This window comes from Alligator mississippiensis, chromosome 1, assembly GCF_030867095.1.
Source record: "Alligator mississippiensis isolate rAllMis1 chromosome 1, rAllMis1, whole genome shotgun sequence".
Classification (NCBI taxonomy): Eukaryota; Metazoa; Chordata; order Crocodylia; family Alligatoridae; genus Alligator; species Alligator mississippiensis.
Genome location: NC_081824.1, coordinates 172,955,689 through 172,970,567, shown reverse-complemented (window position 1 = coordinate 172,970,567; position 14,879 = coordinate 172,955,689). Strand labels below are relative to the sequence as shown.

Sequence of the window (14,879 nt, the reverse complement as noted above, 5' to 3'; positions counted from 1 at the left end):
TATTCAGCTGAGCAACCTGGTCAGGCTGGGACAAGAAATTAAAAGCTAAGTGACAGAGTATTGCCAGAGCTGAGAATTACCATCATTTTCTGCCAGACACGTGAAACCACCCCAAACTGCCTCCAATCTAAACAGTGGCAAGCTTCAGAAGGGATTCCTCAGGTTAGGTTAATTACCAGAAAACTAGTAAGACTGAAGCCTGGTTCTCTCTTTCTTTCATACACTCAGACTACAACCCAGAAAATAAATTCTTTCTGCATTTGGCTTCCATTCTCTACCCCCATCCTCTGTACCAGTAATCCCTACCTTATACTTGGTATTCTGGTCTTTTGTGACTGGAACCTTGGTCTCCTCTCCTTCCTACTCTAACATTATATCGTTATTAATATTTGTATTGCAATGATCTCGAGAGCCCCACACTAAGATCAGGGTGCCATAGTGCTAAAGTCTGCATAAACACATGGTGAGGGAGAGCCTGCACAAAGAAGAACTTTCAGTGCAAATAATGAAAATAAAATAGAGGCACATGGAGGTTGTGGGAACTGTAGGTCACGGACAGAGCAAGGAACTAGTGTAGGTCTCCTGTTCTCTAGCATATGTGCTTTGAGCATTAAACAATTTTTCATCTTTCAACCTCTGTACCAGGTCCCACCTGGATGAAAACCAGGAACTACTGCTGTTGACCAGCGACTTTTTCCCATTCAGCTGTGGATGCTATAAACTTTTGTGGAGCTAGATCTTCACATATAATCAAGTTTGGTGCAGCCCAAGATGCTCTGAAGCTTAGAGCAAGCACAACTAAATGGGAGCAATAGACAAACACTAAATAAGCAAGGTTTTCGGTTCCAACATGCATTAACACCCTAATTTATGAAGGTAAAACCTAATGGGAATTTCAGACATGTAAGGAGTACAGGGCTTGCTGTGATCACGATTACAGCTGATCACTCAGAAAGTAAACCACCTGCCTACCTACCCGGAGCATCTGAGACTACCAGAGTTGTCCCTCTAAACTTAGAACAAGAGATCTCTGTGCTGTGTGGCAATGATTAGTATATGCTGATTTATTAACAACTTTCACTGCAGATAATTTAGCCCATACTTTTTATATTTATGACAGAAATCACTTAAAATTTTTTTACAGAAGCCGTGGAGTAGAGCTTTGTGACATCAGTACCTAGATAGAGTAGCAATAGATACCCTTGAATGAAATCATATTCAACTAGAGTACAAAGCAATTGAAAGCCTTTAAGTAATACAGTGCTATTGACTTTTAAGGTGAAACTTAGTAACTTTAAATAAGTTTCTAAGGTGGAAAATGAATACCTTCTAAATATGTGCCATTAAAAAAATCTATTCATGGAAGTGACACTTCCTAAAGTCCAATCCTGTGGAAAATGGAGTTTTACAATATGATAATACACACACACACACTGGGCCCATCTTCATGTGACGCTATGGCAACATAGCAACGCACTATGGAAACATAGCGTCGGCAGTCACAAACTGTGACGCCGCCATGACGTTGCTGTAGCAACGCACTCCCTTGTTATAATACATTGCTATGACAACGTAGCAATTAAAAAGAACCATGTGTGGTGTGCATGGCACAGTATGGGCTGTTACTGCACCATCACTGAGTGCTTCCTTTTGGAAGTATTGAATGGCAGCACAGTAACAAAGGCACCATAGGGACACGTGTAGATGTGCCCTCGGTGCATCAATCCAAAAGATGCACTACATTTGGTATTGTTGAAAGTGCATCCTGCCTGTACCTGGAATCTTGTCCTCTCTGCAGCATAGACCTGGTAATGAAGCATGGCCTGCAGGACTTTCTTGTGGCCATCTGGTACCAGGCAGACCGCTCCTAGGATCTCCAACACAGCAATCTTAGTCTTGATGTTCTCAGTCCGTAAGCTCTGGGAAATTATGTTAATGCTTTCTGGATGAGCTAGGACATGTGCCCGTCCCTGGGAGTTGTTCATCAATGCCTTGATACACCCTATAACAGATGTATGTATGCGGCTCTCTGAGGTCTCATAGTCCATGCTCTTCAGAAAGTTCAACAAACAGCTCAGGCCATCCAGCTCAATAAACCTGGTCACAAATCTGAAAAGGAAGAGAAGAAAATAGACTGAAGGCAAATTATACAGCAGACATCAAGTAAATGGAGCATGGAACTGTAAGAACAGATGGGTTTCTTGCTTAAAGAACTCTGGACAAACCCTGGGTTTTTTACACAGAATTGCATTCTGCCTGTTTACAATCCCATTATTTCTCCAGATCTATGTACTTGGGTAGTGCAGCTGTATGCCAACAAAGAGCTATCTTGTTCCAACACAATATTTGGTTCATTTTGAGTGGTTGGTGAAAAGATTCCTATACGCTAACATAAAACCTTTTTAATTGACAGACAGACACTTACATATATCCATGACTATACTGGACCTTAGTATGGATTCAAATTAAGCTGAAGACTACTGTCAGCTTTAGGTCCCAGCAACTCATATTATTCTGTATTCAGGATTCCTACACAAATGCACCCAGCTTCACTTTACAGCTATGGCAGATGAACTCCAGAAGGATGGTGATGCACATAGGAGGGAGGTATACTGCTCTGGTACTAACATCACTCTTGTACCAATCCATACATTACATAAACTAGGGGTGAAGCAGACTCATCGGTAGCCTTAGATACCACATAGGTATAGTATAAGAATGCGAACAGATGTTTATAAGAATAGTGAAGTTGCAGAAGGGATGGAAAGGACTAAAGCCATGTTGGAACTCATTTTAGAGTAACTTTTCAAATCACTGGAGCTCTGAGTGAAATTTTCATAATGAGAATATATACAATTTGACTTATTTCAGGTAAAGATTATATGCCAATCTGTGGCTGGAAACAATAAAGGAAAAAAATAATCCACAGGGGCTCTATGGTTGTATTTAAAACCAAGAAAAAGCTTTAGTGGGCCAATTCATCCATGAAATCAATTCACTGAAGTCAAATAAGTCTGTTAAAGTCAGTGTAGTTAGACTAAAAATGAATTCAGTCCATTGGTTATAGCTGTTTCATTTTGAGTTTCCAGCAGATTTAAGATTCTCAAGTCCTATGCAAAGCAAGATGACCATGACCTCATCCAGTTCTCTAAACCATTTAAGTACTCCCCTACCACTCTGAAGTCTATCTGATATTACTTTTAGTGATAGTGGAGCCAATAGAGTTGGGTGCATGTGTGTGTCTATGCCTGCGAGAGCCTCACTCCTAGATGTGAAGCACCAAGAGTTGTATAGACCTAAACCTGCCAATGGTTTTTAGGCTAGCTTGAATACATAGCTCTCATACTATAGTCCCATGTGCACTATGAACACAATAAAGTAAGGGTGAAAAACCAAGTGAATACAAAAATCGACAAACTGTTTGACCCTGTGATATACTGAAAGCACAAAAGCCTTCACACCTTTAATCCTAAAATTTCACCTAGCACTGAGTAAGGTGGTCTCTCTTACTATCTATACTAAACATTTCTAGTGTGCTATCTTCTCATAAACTTCTTGACTCTGTTCATTGGTATTATTGCTACAGTATATTTTCCTCTGTATCTGTACAACTTGAGTTAGGTTTGATATCTCTTCTTGGATTACAAATGAGAGGAGTAACAGTTAAGTAAAATGGACAGTGATAGGTGCATTGCATGCTAAACCAGTAAAGAGTAATACCCTGCCTAATGCAAAAAAAAGTCCGGAGTCAGCTTAGATTCAGTGCAACAGCTGGCTTTACTGGATCTAGAACATCATCCTGTGTTGTAATTAAATAAATGTTGCTCATAGCTTATCAAAAACTAGGAGTACCAACCCAGGAAGCTCTCAATGTCTCTTCTCTGCATATGAGAACATACTTAAGTTTTATTTGCATATCTATTTCACAACATCTATTGGTTACAGATATTCCAGTTCTGTGGCTGATATGTCATACGATCGATCATATGAGGAATTGCAGGGACTACCTGAAAGATGAGCCAAATAAACTGTGGACTGCCAAAATTCAGGCTTAATTGGGCTAACATTTTTAACAAGAGCACAGACAAAACCCAGTATTCAATATTTCCAGTGGAGCTTTGTTTTGAGGTCTAGGCTTTGTTTGAACCTGAACTTCAAAGCAAACATCAGGATGGAAGGGAGGGGTAAATGCACATACATAAAAAAATGAACACAACAGAGTTTTCGTGAGCCCAGCTTAGCAGAACTGGCCAACTTTACACATGCCTGATCATACTAGCCTCTTGTTTCGAGTAAACCATTCTAACACTCTACCCTACAAGTCAAAGAAGCAAATGCTCCTCCCCTTTGGGACTAGAAGAGAGAGATCACATTTAGTGCATTGGCAATTTAGTAAAACAGGAATATAGGACAGGAAGAGGACTCCCAAGACATTGAGTCCAGCCCTTTGCATTTTGGGGCAATTATTTACTAAAATATCATCCACTCCAAAACCTCATATAAGATAGCTACAAGAAACACCAGGAACACCTTGCAGCAGGCCACAGGTAAAAAAAAAACAAGTTGGGGAGGGCACTGCCATTGCCCTGCCATTGCAATGACATGAAAGTAATCGATTAGTGTATGACCAGCATTCTAAGAAGAGTGCTACACCACAGAGGAAAGCAAGAACATTGCCAGTCCATGGGAATCTGACCAAGGGAAAATTTGTTCCCGACTGCAAATATATAACATGCTTTGCAATTTTAACTGGCTATAAGGAAACTTAAAAGCAGCTCAGTTTCTGCGACCAATTGGTTGTTAATGTGTCTGCTGAAACTGTAATTAATGAAGTCCTGGTCAGCTCTGGGGTTTTATGCCTGCTGGGGAAACATGATCAAAGGGAAAGACTATTAGCCAACATAATTAGCCCAGGCTATCAAACATCAACAGGATGTCAATGGTTTTAAGATGCTTCTCCAGCTATAACCTGGAAGAGCCTAAAATTTACTCCAGCACAACTCTGAATGGGCTGGCACTAGTCTCTTTACATACCATGAACTCTTGAGTCCTGTCACATGTTCTCTGAATACAGGTATGCACAATGATTTTCTACAGACTCCTTAGTGAAAACAAGGCCTTCCTTGACTCAAGCAACAACCAGTGTCAAAAACTTTGTCATTCACACAGCTGCAGGCTGTCTTGTAGTTCAAAAAAACAAGCCTAAAGACAGGTGGTGCACTCCCTCCTGCTGCTAGTCATTATGACTTCCACAGTGCTGAAGACCAGGTGAAATGGCATTTGAGAAAGACATGTCACATTCTCCTGGGTTAGTACAATACCCAAATAAATCTTTTCGCAGAGCAACATTGTTAGGACTCTTTGGGTGAGGTCGCTCCAACAGGAGGGCAGGTACAGGAAAAAGCTGTGTGTCATAGGCCTTGATTAATAACCCAATTTTAAGTAATGTTGGGATTTTCCTGTACCCTGTCTGGTTCAAGAAAACAAAATGTTAAACTCTGTTACTCAATAGGAAGCACATCTGAGTACCTCCCCATCACAGCTGATGTTAGAAGTAGAAATAAAGTAAAGATTTTCATCTTCCTTTTCCAAAACATTCAGTTGCCCGTCCTCAGAAAAAGTTAAAAATCTTATGTAAGAAAGATAAACTGGGAAGTCCCGCTCTTCAGCTATCATTTTCCCTGTCTATTGTCTGACACTCATGCGTGCATATGAGAGAGAGAGAGAGAGAGAGAGAGAGAGAGAGAGAGAGAGAGAGAGAGAGTGGGGTAGAAGAATTCAACTCAGTTGAGTTCCACTCTTACTACCATGTTCACTTGACTCTTTTCCCTATCTTGGGTATGTGTATGTAGCACAAAACAGAGTTGTTCAGAGATAGGTAAACTAGTTCTTAGTTTGGATACTGAGAGTAACACAGTTGCATTAGCATGGTGCTGTGCCTGGGCTGAGAAGCAGGGTGTACTAGCGTAGGAAGATGCAATTTTACTACTTCTAGGACCCAAACACCTGGGTACAACATTTCTTGGACCATGTATGTAGATATGCTGTATGTATGTATAGACCTGTGGGCACACATACATGACTATGCATGTCTAAAATGGGGAATGCAGGTCATAGGGATGACCACCAGTTTCTCTGTGTCATTTATGCCCGTGTCAGAACATCATCCCATATGCTCTGTACAATACACATTAAGGCCTTGTTCTGTTCTAGGATTTAAAGGTGTGAAGTCAGCACATGTTTGCCAACATGATCTAACACATTTTAAAGTCTAGCATAAACAAGCCAGCATTTACTTTAATAGGTGCCAAATAGGTCAGATTAAAAGCCTAAACTGGTCCTGGGCTTTAACTCAACCAATTTAGCAGGGTGCTTTTTGGCTGCAGTTTCAGAGCATGGTAGTTAGAATGTGTTGGCTAACAAGTCCTAACAGCACCCCTTTTATCCCAAAACAGACAAAGCTGAGGAGAGCAGTGATTTTTTCCCCCCCATTGCTGTGTCTTATGTGCTCCTTTCTTCTTGTATATATTCTGCTACAGCCTCTCTGTGAGATATGACAGCTTGGGAAAGGCGGAAAGAACATATGCTGGGGGTGTGGGGAGGGCAGGATGTTCCCACCCTGCTGACAGTCAAGCCAACATTTCCCAGGCTAACTGCAGCACTGGCCTTTGGATAAGGAGACGTGCACAGCCTTGACATGCATTGGATCCCTGCCCTGCCTAAAAATCTTAGCTGAATGAGCTGCACTTGCTAGATACATTAGTGATCAGCTACAACACAGGAGTGTGACCCAGCTAAGCCCAGCCAAAATAAAGCAAGCTCAGCCTCCTTTCATTTTAAATCTAGTAAAACAGAGATGGAGAAGGGCGAAGATACTAATTGCTGATGGTGGAACCAGTTCAGACCTCTTTTTCCCTTTGGCTTTCAAACTTGATCCAAAAATCTTGGCAGGTTCCAAAAAGTTGCCTTTATTTCTACAGACCCTCTTTTTTTTTTTTTTTTTACTGTCACAGTGATGGTACACTTCCATATTTGAGGGCCGCAATATCAGATGAAAAGCTGCTTGTTCGCTGCTTCTGGTCCAAGAATTTGTAATTACAACTGTTTACAGTAACCACCTTGTAACAGGGTGGTCTGGCCCTTTAAGGGAGGCAGACAGCCCTGGGGTAGGAGCCTAGCTGCGGGTGATTAGCTTGCAGTTTAAAGGCCCAAGGGGAGCAACAGGAGGCAGCTGAAGCTGGGGAAGGAGCAGTTGTGGCCAGGAGCCACCAGAGGAAAAAGTTTACTTCTAGGAAGGGCTACAGCTAAAAGGCCCTCGTCTGTCCTCTAAAGAAAAGCTAAAGGATTTTACTTTAGTCATCTGTTTGGCTCTTTGGGCAAGGGGCCTTGTTTGTATTATGGACTATTGTCTGGACTGGCTAAGGACTCCTAAGGGGATAAAAACTATCTGCATAGGAGCAGGCACCCCACCCACTAACCAACTCCTTAAAGGATTTGAAAACTGTGCCCTCGCTGTCAAGTATGTAGTCTGCATGCGTATGTGGACACTGTACAAACATACATTATCATTCCATCAGAGAGAGAGAATATAATGTGTTTATGTACAACAAAGGCATACTATATTATATATATAATATTAGGGCTGCTCCTGAGTGCTAGGATGTTTGTTTATTATAGTAGGGCTGCTCCTAAGGACTGGGAATGATTCACTATGTTCTTATAAGTGAATCTCCAAAGCGCTCTCATCAAAAAGTGTTGTGCTTTATGATCATTAATCAATTAGGCCTCACATAGTTCCCTGAGATATAAAATGTGCAGTTCTTACAAACTACAGGTAGACTCTACAGCAGAATAAAACAAAGATCTAAAGATCCATATTCTTCTTTTCTTTAACTCCCATGGAAGATACAGGTATCTATCTCTGACTGAAGTGCATCCTTCAGTCCATCCAAGGTTAGCTTTTAACTCCTCATTTTGATCAGGGACTTGATAAGCAGAAGTGACATAGAAAATGAGGTTTCTTGCCCAAATTCAAGAAAAAAGACTAGTATTTTGAAGACTGATATACAGAGCTGCTCACAAAAGGGATTTGCTGTAGCCACAGGCCCCCTCACAGCATCCTTTCCATCAAAGCAGGAATTGGCTTGCTGATCAGGCACTGGCACACAGCCCATTTGGCAGCTAACGAATTGAGTCGCTGGAAATTAGTTGAGACACGGGACTTAACTCAGAATTTTGCTTGGCTTCAGTATTAAAAAAAAAAGAGAGGTCCTAAGCCATTGCCAGCAATTTGAGAGAGAACACTTTATGTGACAGTTCATGGATGCTAGTGCTGACACTCGTTAGGGTTGTTATTATAAACAGACAAAACTTAGGTCTGTTGTCAGAAGGACCCAGCTAAAGCAGTACAAGGCTGGCTCAGAAAGCCCTAAAAAAAATCTGATTTTTGGCCCCAGGCATTTCCTGTCTCCCACTCACCTTCACCTCAGAGTGCAGGCTGTCTTACTGAAAAGCCTGGAGTGAAAGAGTTAATGCTGGTAGGACCTATGCACTGGGGAGCTAGTCATTCAAATCTATGGGGTGCTTTGCTCAAACCAGTGCTGCCACAGATGTGTTCAATAACATGGAGTCCATCATCTGCACAAGGTAAGCAGCCAAACAGGTCTGCAACAAGGCACAGTTGTTATTACATCCCACCACAGCAGTGTTGGCCTGTGGGCTGAAATATCAGGAACTGCCCTCTAAGAATGGGGAAGCTGGGGCAAGCATTAAATCTCTTGCTTTTCCTTGTGCCATTATGCATGTGGTCTCTGCTTTGCCAATAGGCTAGAGACAGACAGGATTAGACAGGCAAGATTATATTGTCACTTCAAGTCAAGCTTCCTTGCATGCCAACTTCATATTGTAAATCATCGCACCAGTTTCCACTACTCTGCTCTGAAGCTTGCCAAGGAGGAGGGGCTGCAGACCACAGTACAGCACCTCCTGTGGAGCACGCAATGAGAACTGCCATAAAGGCTTCTGAGTTACATTAGTGAAGATCTGATGGCAAGTGGTTGAAAAGGAGGTCATGGCTTGACCCAAGTTCGAGAACTACATTTCATCAAGTCAATTTCTTCATCTTAAACCTCTATGTTTACCCAACACCTGTGCATGGACTCATGCAGCCCAGGGAGAGCAAAAAAGCCAAAACAATGGCTAAATGTATTTTCTTGCTCTTGAAAAAAGAAAATGTTGTTATTTTGTGAATGTACAGATGCTTGTGCAACGTAAGCAATTTTTTACTGGGTGACATCCCACCCTTTCTAACTGGACATTTTCCCTCCTGTAAAAACTGGGAGCTGACAGCACTAATGGGACTTGCATAAGGCCAAGCAGAGAACAGAAGGTTCCTTCTGCTGAGATTAACGTGCTTCTTACTCCTTGAATGTTTCTTGAAGAAAAAAACATGGCATTAGCTGCTTTCTAGAGCTGCCTCTGCTTTCAACACACAGGAGATTTGAAAGCCTGAGGAGACAGGGAAGACATACATGTTGAACAGAATAGACTCCCTCCCTTCTTCTCTTAGAGCAGGTTTGTCCAACATATGGCCCACGGGCCGCCATGCAGCCTGCCAAGCCATTTTATCTGGCCCACGGTGGCAATGGTGCTGCCGTCACAGAGCGTGGAGCTGCGGCAGCAGCAGCGGCGCCATGGAGTGCAGAGTTACCACGGTGAGGCGGGCAGGGAGCATGGAGGGAGTGCAGCAAGGCAGGCAGGGAGTGCTGCAGAGCGCAGAGCCGCGGTGGTGGCGGCGGCATGGAGCCGTGGCAGCAGCGGCAAGGCGGGCAGGGAGCGTGGAGGGAGTGCAGCGAGGCGGGCAGGGAGCGCTGCGGAGTGCAGAGACATGGCAGCAGTGGCACAGAGTGCAGAGCCACTGCCGTGGAGTGCAGAGCTGTGGCGGCAGCGGCGAGGCGGGCAGAGAGTGTGGAGGGAGCGTGGTGAGGCAGGCAGGGAGTGCTGCGGAGCACAGCGCCAAGCCGGCGGCGGTGCAGAATGTAGAGCTGCCGCCACGGAGCCAGCAGTGGCAGCAGCAGCAGCGGTGTGGAGTGCAGAGCTGCCACCACGAAGTGTGGAGCTGCCGGCGGCGGTGGGATCACGGCGAGGTGGGCAGAGCCAGCCCGCGGGCCCCAGGTGGCAGCGAGGGAAGGGAAGCTGCTTACCCCCGCGGGGTCTGGGGGAGCGGCCCTACGCGGGAGGCCAAGCAGAGGCTGCTGGCACTGGCGGCCCACGCCTGCCTCCTCATCTGCCTGCTTCAAGCCAGCTCCACTGCCCTGCCCTGCCCCACAGCAAGGTGGCGCCTGCTCCCCCGGCCAGTCTCTCCTCAGGTGCTGCAGCTCTCCGGGCCCGGCCGCCCGCGTGCGAGGCCCCGAGGGGGCCGCTTCTCATGTGCTGCTGGGGCGGGAGGAGCCCAGCCGGGTCTGCACTGGCCAGCAGAAGTGACAGCGGAGCCATGTGCCGCTCGGGACGGGACGAGCCTGCACCAGTCAGTTTTGAGCGGCACGAGGCTCCACCGCTGCTTTTGCTGGCCAGTGCAGACCTGGCCAGCCTCCTCCCATCCCCAGCAGCACATGGGAAGCCGGCTTCAGGTGCATGCTGCTTTTCCTGGCCAGTGCCAACCCGGTTCTGCCCAGGCAGGTCCTGCAGCACCAGGTCAACCTGGTTGTAGCCATGCAGGTCCTGCAGCACCATGTCAACCCGGGCATACATGCCACGTCAACCAGCACCATGTCAACCCCTGCAACTTCATTGGTGTCAAAGGTCATATGACATCACTTCCTGACATGATACTACTTCTTGTGATATCTTTGAATATGGCTCGCTGGCCCACTGGGTGATAAGAAGTTTGTGATCCGGCCCCACATTCAAAAAGTTTGGACGCCCCTGTCTTAGAGGGTCACATTTTCAGAAACTGAAAGTGGAATATCATTTATCAGGACAGAGGAAAAAAAAAAAGCTAATACAGGGAAAGACTTGCCTCCTGTTAAAGTTCAAACAACCTAGCCTACGTTAAACTAACATTTAATCAGTCCATTAAGGACTGCTTGAAGTCCTATGGGAGCTAATACCGGATACCTCTGAGGAAGAGGCCCACACAAACACACACACACCACCCATCTAGCTATGCAATTTTGCACATAAAGAGAAAAGGCTACCTCTCTCTAAATCCCCATTCCCAACTGGCTTCATGACGTTATGTGGAACCCTCTGGGCCAATATTAGTCCTGGTGTAACTCTACTAATCTTGTTCTTTTACTGATTCCATATATTCCTGTCATTCATCCCCAGAAGAAACAATACACAAAGAACAGAAGTGTGAGCATCTCAGTCACTGGGCTTAGCAGGAATTCTCAAAAAGAAATACCTTCTTCCCTATTTCATTCTATGAGTTCCCAGCCATCTTGAAATCACTTAGAATTTATGGCTTCAAAACTTTCCATGAAACTGCTTTAAAAAAAAATAATAATAAAAAAAAAAAATTATGGACTGATGCTCTCTCAACTTTAATTATGGACTGAAAAATCTCTTAACTTCTGCGTGGTTTTGAGGTAAACACATTTACTGTATTTATTTGATTCCAAGATGAGGTTTTTCTTCACTTTTCAGCATGGGGGGAAAAGTCCCTGGTCTTGGATTTGAGTATAAGTGAGGAAGGGGCAGTGGTTTAAGCTCCAGCTCCAACTCCAGCCCCAAGGCTAGTCTTGGAGTCCAAGCTGCAGCACGTGCCCTCCCCTGCCACCTTCTCCCTGCAGCCTCTGCTTCTAACCTTTGCTTTCTGCTGCCCCATCCTGCCTCCACTCCCCCTCCCCGCCAGCCACCACTTACCTCCCTGTCACAGGTTCAGCTCTGACTGGGGCCCCACTCCCGCCTGAAGCAAGGAGTAGAGAGCATGTGCCATCATCTCCAGTCCCAGGCTAGCCATGCAGCAATGGTGGCAGCTCTGGCCCAGCTCCAGGGCCAGGGCTGGAGCTGCTGTGACACAACAGCTGCTATGTGGCTGTGCTGGAGCTTGAGGCAGCACATGCTTCCTGGCCCAGACCAGAGAGGAGCCCCAGCCAGAGCTGCGACAGGGAGTTAAGTAGTGATGGCAGCAACAATGTGGGGAGAAGGGAGGCATAGAGGGGGTCCAGCTGCAACAAGGACCAAGCTTGGAAGCAGGGGCAGGAAACAGGTATGGGGAGCAGGAAGGAGGAGAGGCAAAGCAGAGGTGGGGATGAGAGGGTATGCACCAGTGAGGTCCGGTGGGTGGGATGGCAGGTGGCAGGGAACAAGGTGCAGGTGGGGTGGGGTGCGGATACCATGGGAGTGGTAGGCAGCAGGAGGGTAGTAGGGGGTGGGGGACAGGTGGCAAGGGCCAGGAGCTTCAAGCCACTTGACCCTCAATGCCTGCCCTGAGGCACAGCGGGAGGAGAGCAGCAAATTTAAGACAACCCTCCAAATCTACCCTACCATCCACTTGACTTCAGACTAACCCAGCTAACATCTCTCTCCAAAAACTGTCCACAGGATATTAACAACAAATTGCCTTGTGTTCTCCAGAGTTATGTGCTTAAATCCTCATGTCACCTGGTTCAAGAGTGTAAAAGTGAGAGAGGTAGGATCCCCAATGGCATGCACAAACTATGGAAATGCTTCCTGTCCTTGAGGAGGAAATGATCGGGTGTCTTCCCAGGCACTACTGAACTCACTGACACAATTTCCTGCATCACATCTGGTCTTGTGGGGGCTGGTAAAAGAAAGGAACTGAACAAAAATTACCTCATGGGTTGAGTCCGCAGAGCTGTTTTCAAGTCTTCAACTATTTTATTCTTCATTTCTGTTTCTTCGTCATCAAAAGCATATAAAGTCTGCATCTGTTTGGGGGAAAAAAATAGCACAGAGAGGTGACTACAAAAGCTGTGGATGCTTGAAAGTTCAGAGAAAATTGAGACTACTGGGCAAGCAAGAAGTCACTGGTAAGAAATATTCTACCCAGTCATTCAGAGGTGCTTACTGGCTGGACACCAGGAAAGCAAAACCTCTAGCCATGAAGCTGAGTCCAGATGAGGTTGGGTCTGGTCCTATGGATCGGTAACAGCACGCTGCATGGCCACATAGGATAACCTTAAATTCTCAGATTACCATGGGAAATTATATTTGCCAGGAAGCCCTCAGAAGACATTGTTCAAGTGTCTAATCTGGAATGCTCAACACAACACGTGTAAAAAAGAAACATGCTGCTTCAACATACCTAATAGATGGGCATCTCTGCCCCCATTTGAAGATGGATAGGTTGAGGCAGTAATTTTGTGCATCCCATTTGAGATATCCACAGCCTAAATTTCAGAGGAGTTGAGGGCCTGAATCTTTTAAGTCAGCTGCGGTTGACAGTACTGATCACCACTCACAATTGGGCATAGGCATCTCAAACTGAACGCACAAAATACTGTACCACTCGGAGCTAGTGAGCATTTTCAAACGTTCAAGTTCAAGCACCTTGCCAAAAGGGCAGAATGCTCCCAATCTATTCTCCCAGCTCTGCTGCTGATTTGTTGTACGGTCCAGAAGTCACTCAGATTTTCAAGCTTGGATGCCTAAAGTAGGCATCCAAGCTCATATTTAAATAAGTAGCTTGATTTTCAGAGGTGTTGAGCACCTATAGGTCTCATTGAGGTCAACTGGATTTATTAGCATTCAGCAGATTTTGAAAAGAAGCTCATCACTCCACCGAGACCTGCACTTGCTCAGCATCTCTGGAAATCAAGCCACAACATCTGGGATTTTTGGCCTGTTCGCATTTCTGCTTTAGCATCTCTTGTTGCAAAACAGGGATTGTAACTCCCACCTTATTCAGCAAGGGTGTTGTGAGGTTTTACTGAACAATGGGCGATGAGCACAGGGAGAAATACAGTTTGCAGGTTGGGCTCTTCTTGTATTTGCTTTAATTCAGAGGAGTTCTATTTCCCTTTGTGTCCCTAAAAACACTTTTCTAGCCACATACCTGGCCATTTTTGGCCCTGTCTGTACTGTGGATGTGAAAGCATCTGCGCATACACTGAGCATGCTTAGTAGGCTCTGCAATGGCCATGTACATAAACTTAGGTATGTGAATATGTAGATGTGTAAGTCAAGGAAAAAGCATGGGTGCAATGGAGAGGGACCCTCCCATGTTTTCTCCCCAGTAGTTGAGTGGTTAAAGATACTTGCCCAGGAAGTAGGAGACACTGGTTCTAGGCTCTGGCCTCCTTTGTCCAGAGGAGATTTGAACAAGAACAGTGCTCAAAACACCATGCCTCAGGTTAGGTATTTGCCATGGTCCTTTCTCCAGTCCTTCCTTTGAAGCTGAGCCACTACCCCTTACATTTAATAGTCATCGGATACAATGGATGACAAGCAGTGCAGTGGAGCGGTTTCTGTGCCATTGGGAGCAGGGCTCCAGGCTAAAACACAGGGCCTGCTTCCTTCTAAGCCAGAATCCATTGTGCAGAGCTACACACCCTCTGGCTTACTTGCTTCTGCCTGAACCCACATATCTTCTTTCTGGCTGCCCAGGGGGCCAGCTTCAAAAGGAGCACTGGAGAGGCGACTGGATAATGCCTAACCTATGGCATGGTGGTTAGAGAACAGTGCTGGGAAGAGAGGCCTAAAACCCGAGTCTCTCGCTTCCTGCACGTGGCATGCCCACTGAGGTAGTTGAGCTAAAACAGGAGAGGGGACTCCTCTAGCACCCATTTGTTGGGTTCTAGCTGGCTACATTTTCATGATCCACAGTTAAGCATCAGCAGCAGGTGTACATACGAACCAGCTTGGTCAGTGGATAGGGAGCTGTACATGCTCAGCACACATATGCGCATTAACAA

General features: G+C 45.4%; 1 protein-coding gene across 6 annotated transcripts in view; it reads right to left on the bottom strand.

Moving 5' to 3' along the window:
• DAAM2 (dishevelled associated activator of morphogenesis 2) overlaps positions 1 to 14,879 on the bottom strand; it is a 308,724-nt gene that overhangs the window by 86,215 nt on the left and 207,630 nt on the right. For all 6 annotated transcript variants that reach the window (XM_019483066.2, XM_019483067.2, XM_014598043.3 and 3 more), the window contains 2 exons: positions 12,799 to 12,893; positions 1,776 to 2,109 (listed from right to left, as the gene is read on the bottom strand). In XM_019483066.2, the coding sequence (XP_019338611.1) occupies positions 1,776 to 2,109; positions 12,799 to 12,893 (429 nt within the window). The remainder of the gene's footprint in view (positions 1 to 1,775; positions 2,110 to 12,798; positions 12,894 to 14,879) is intronic.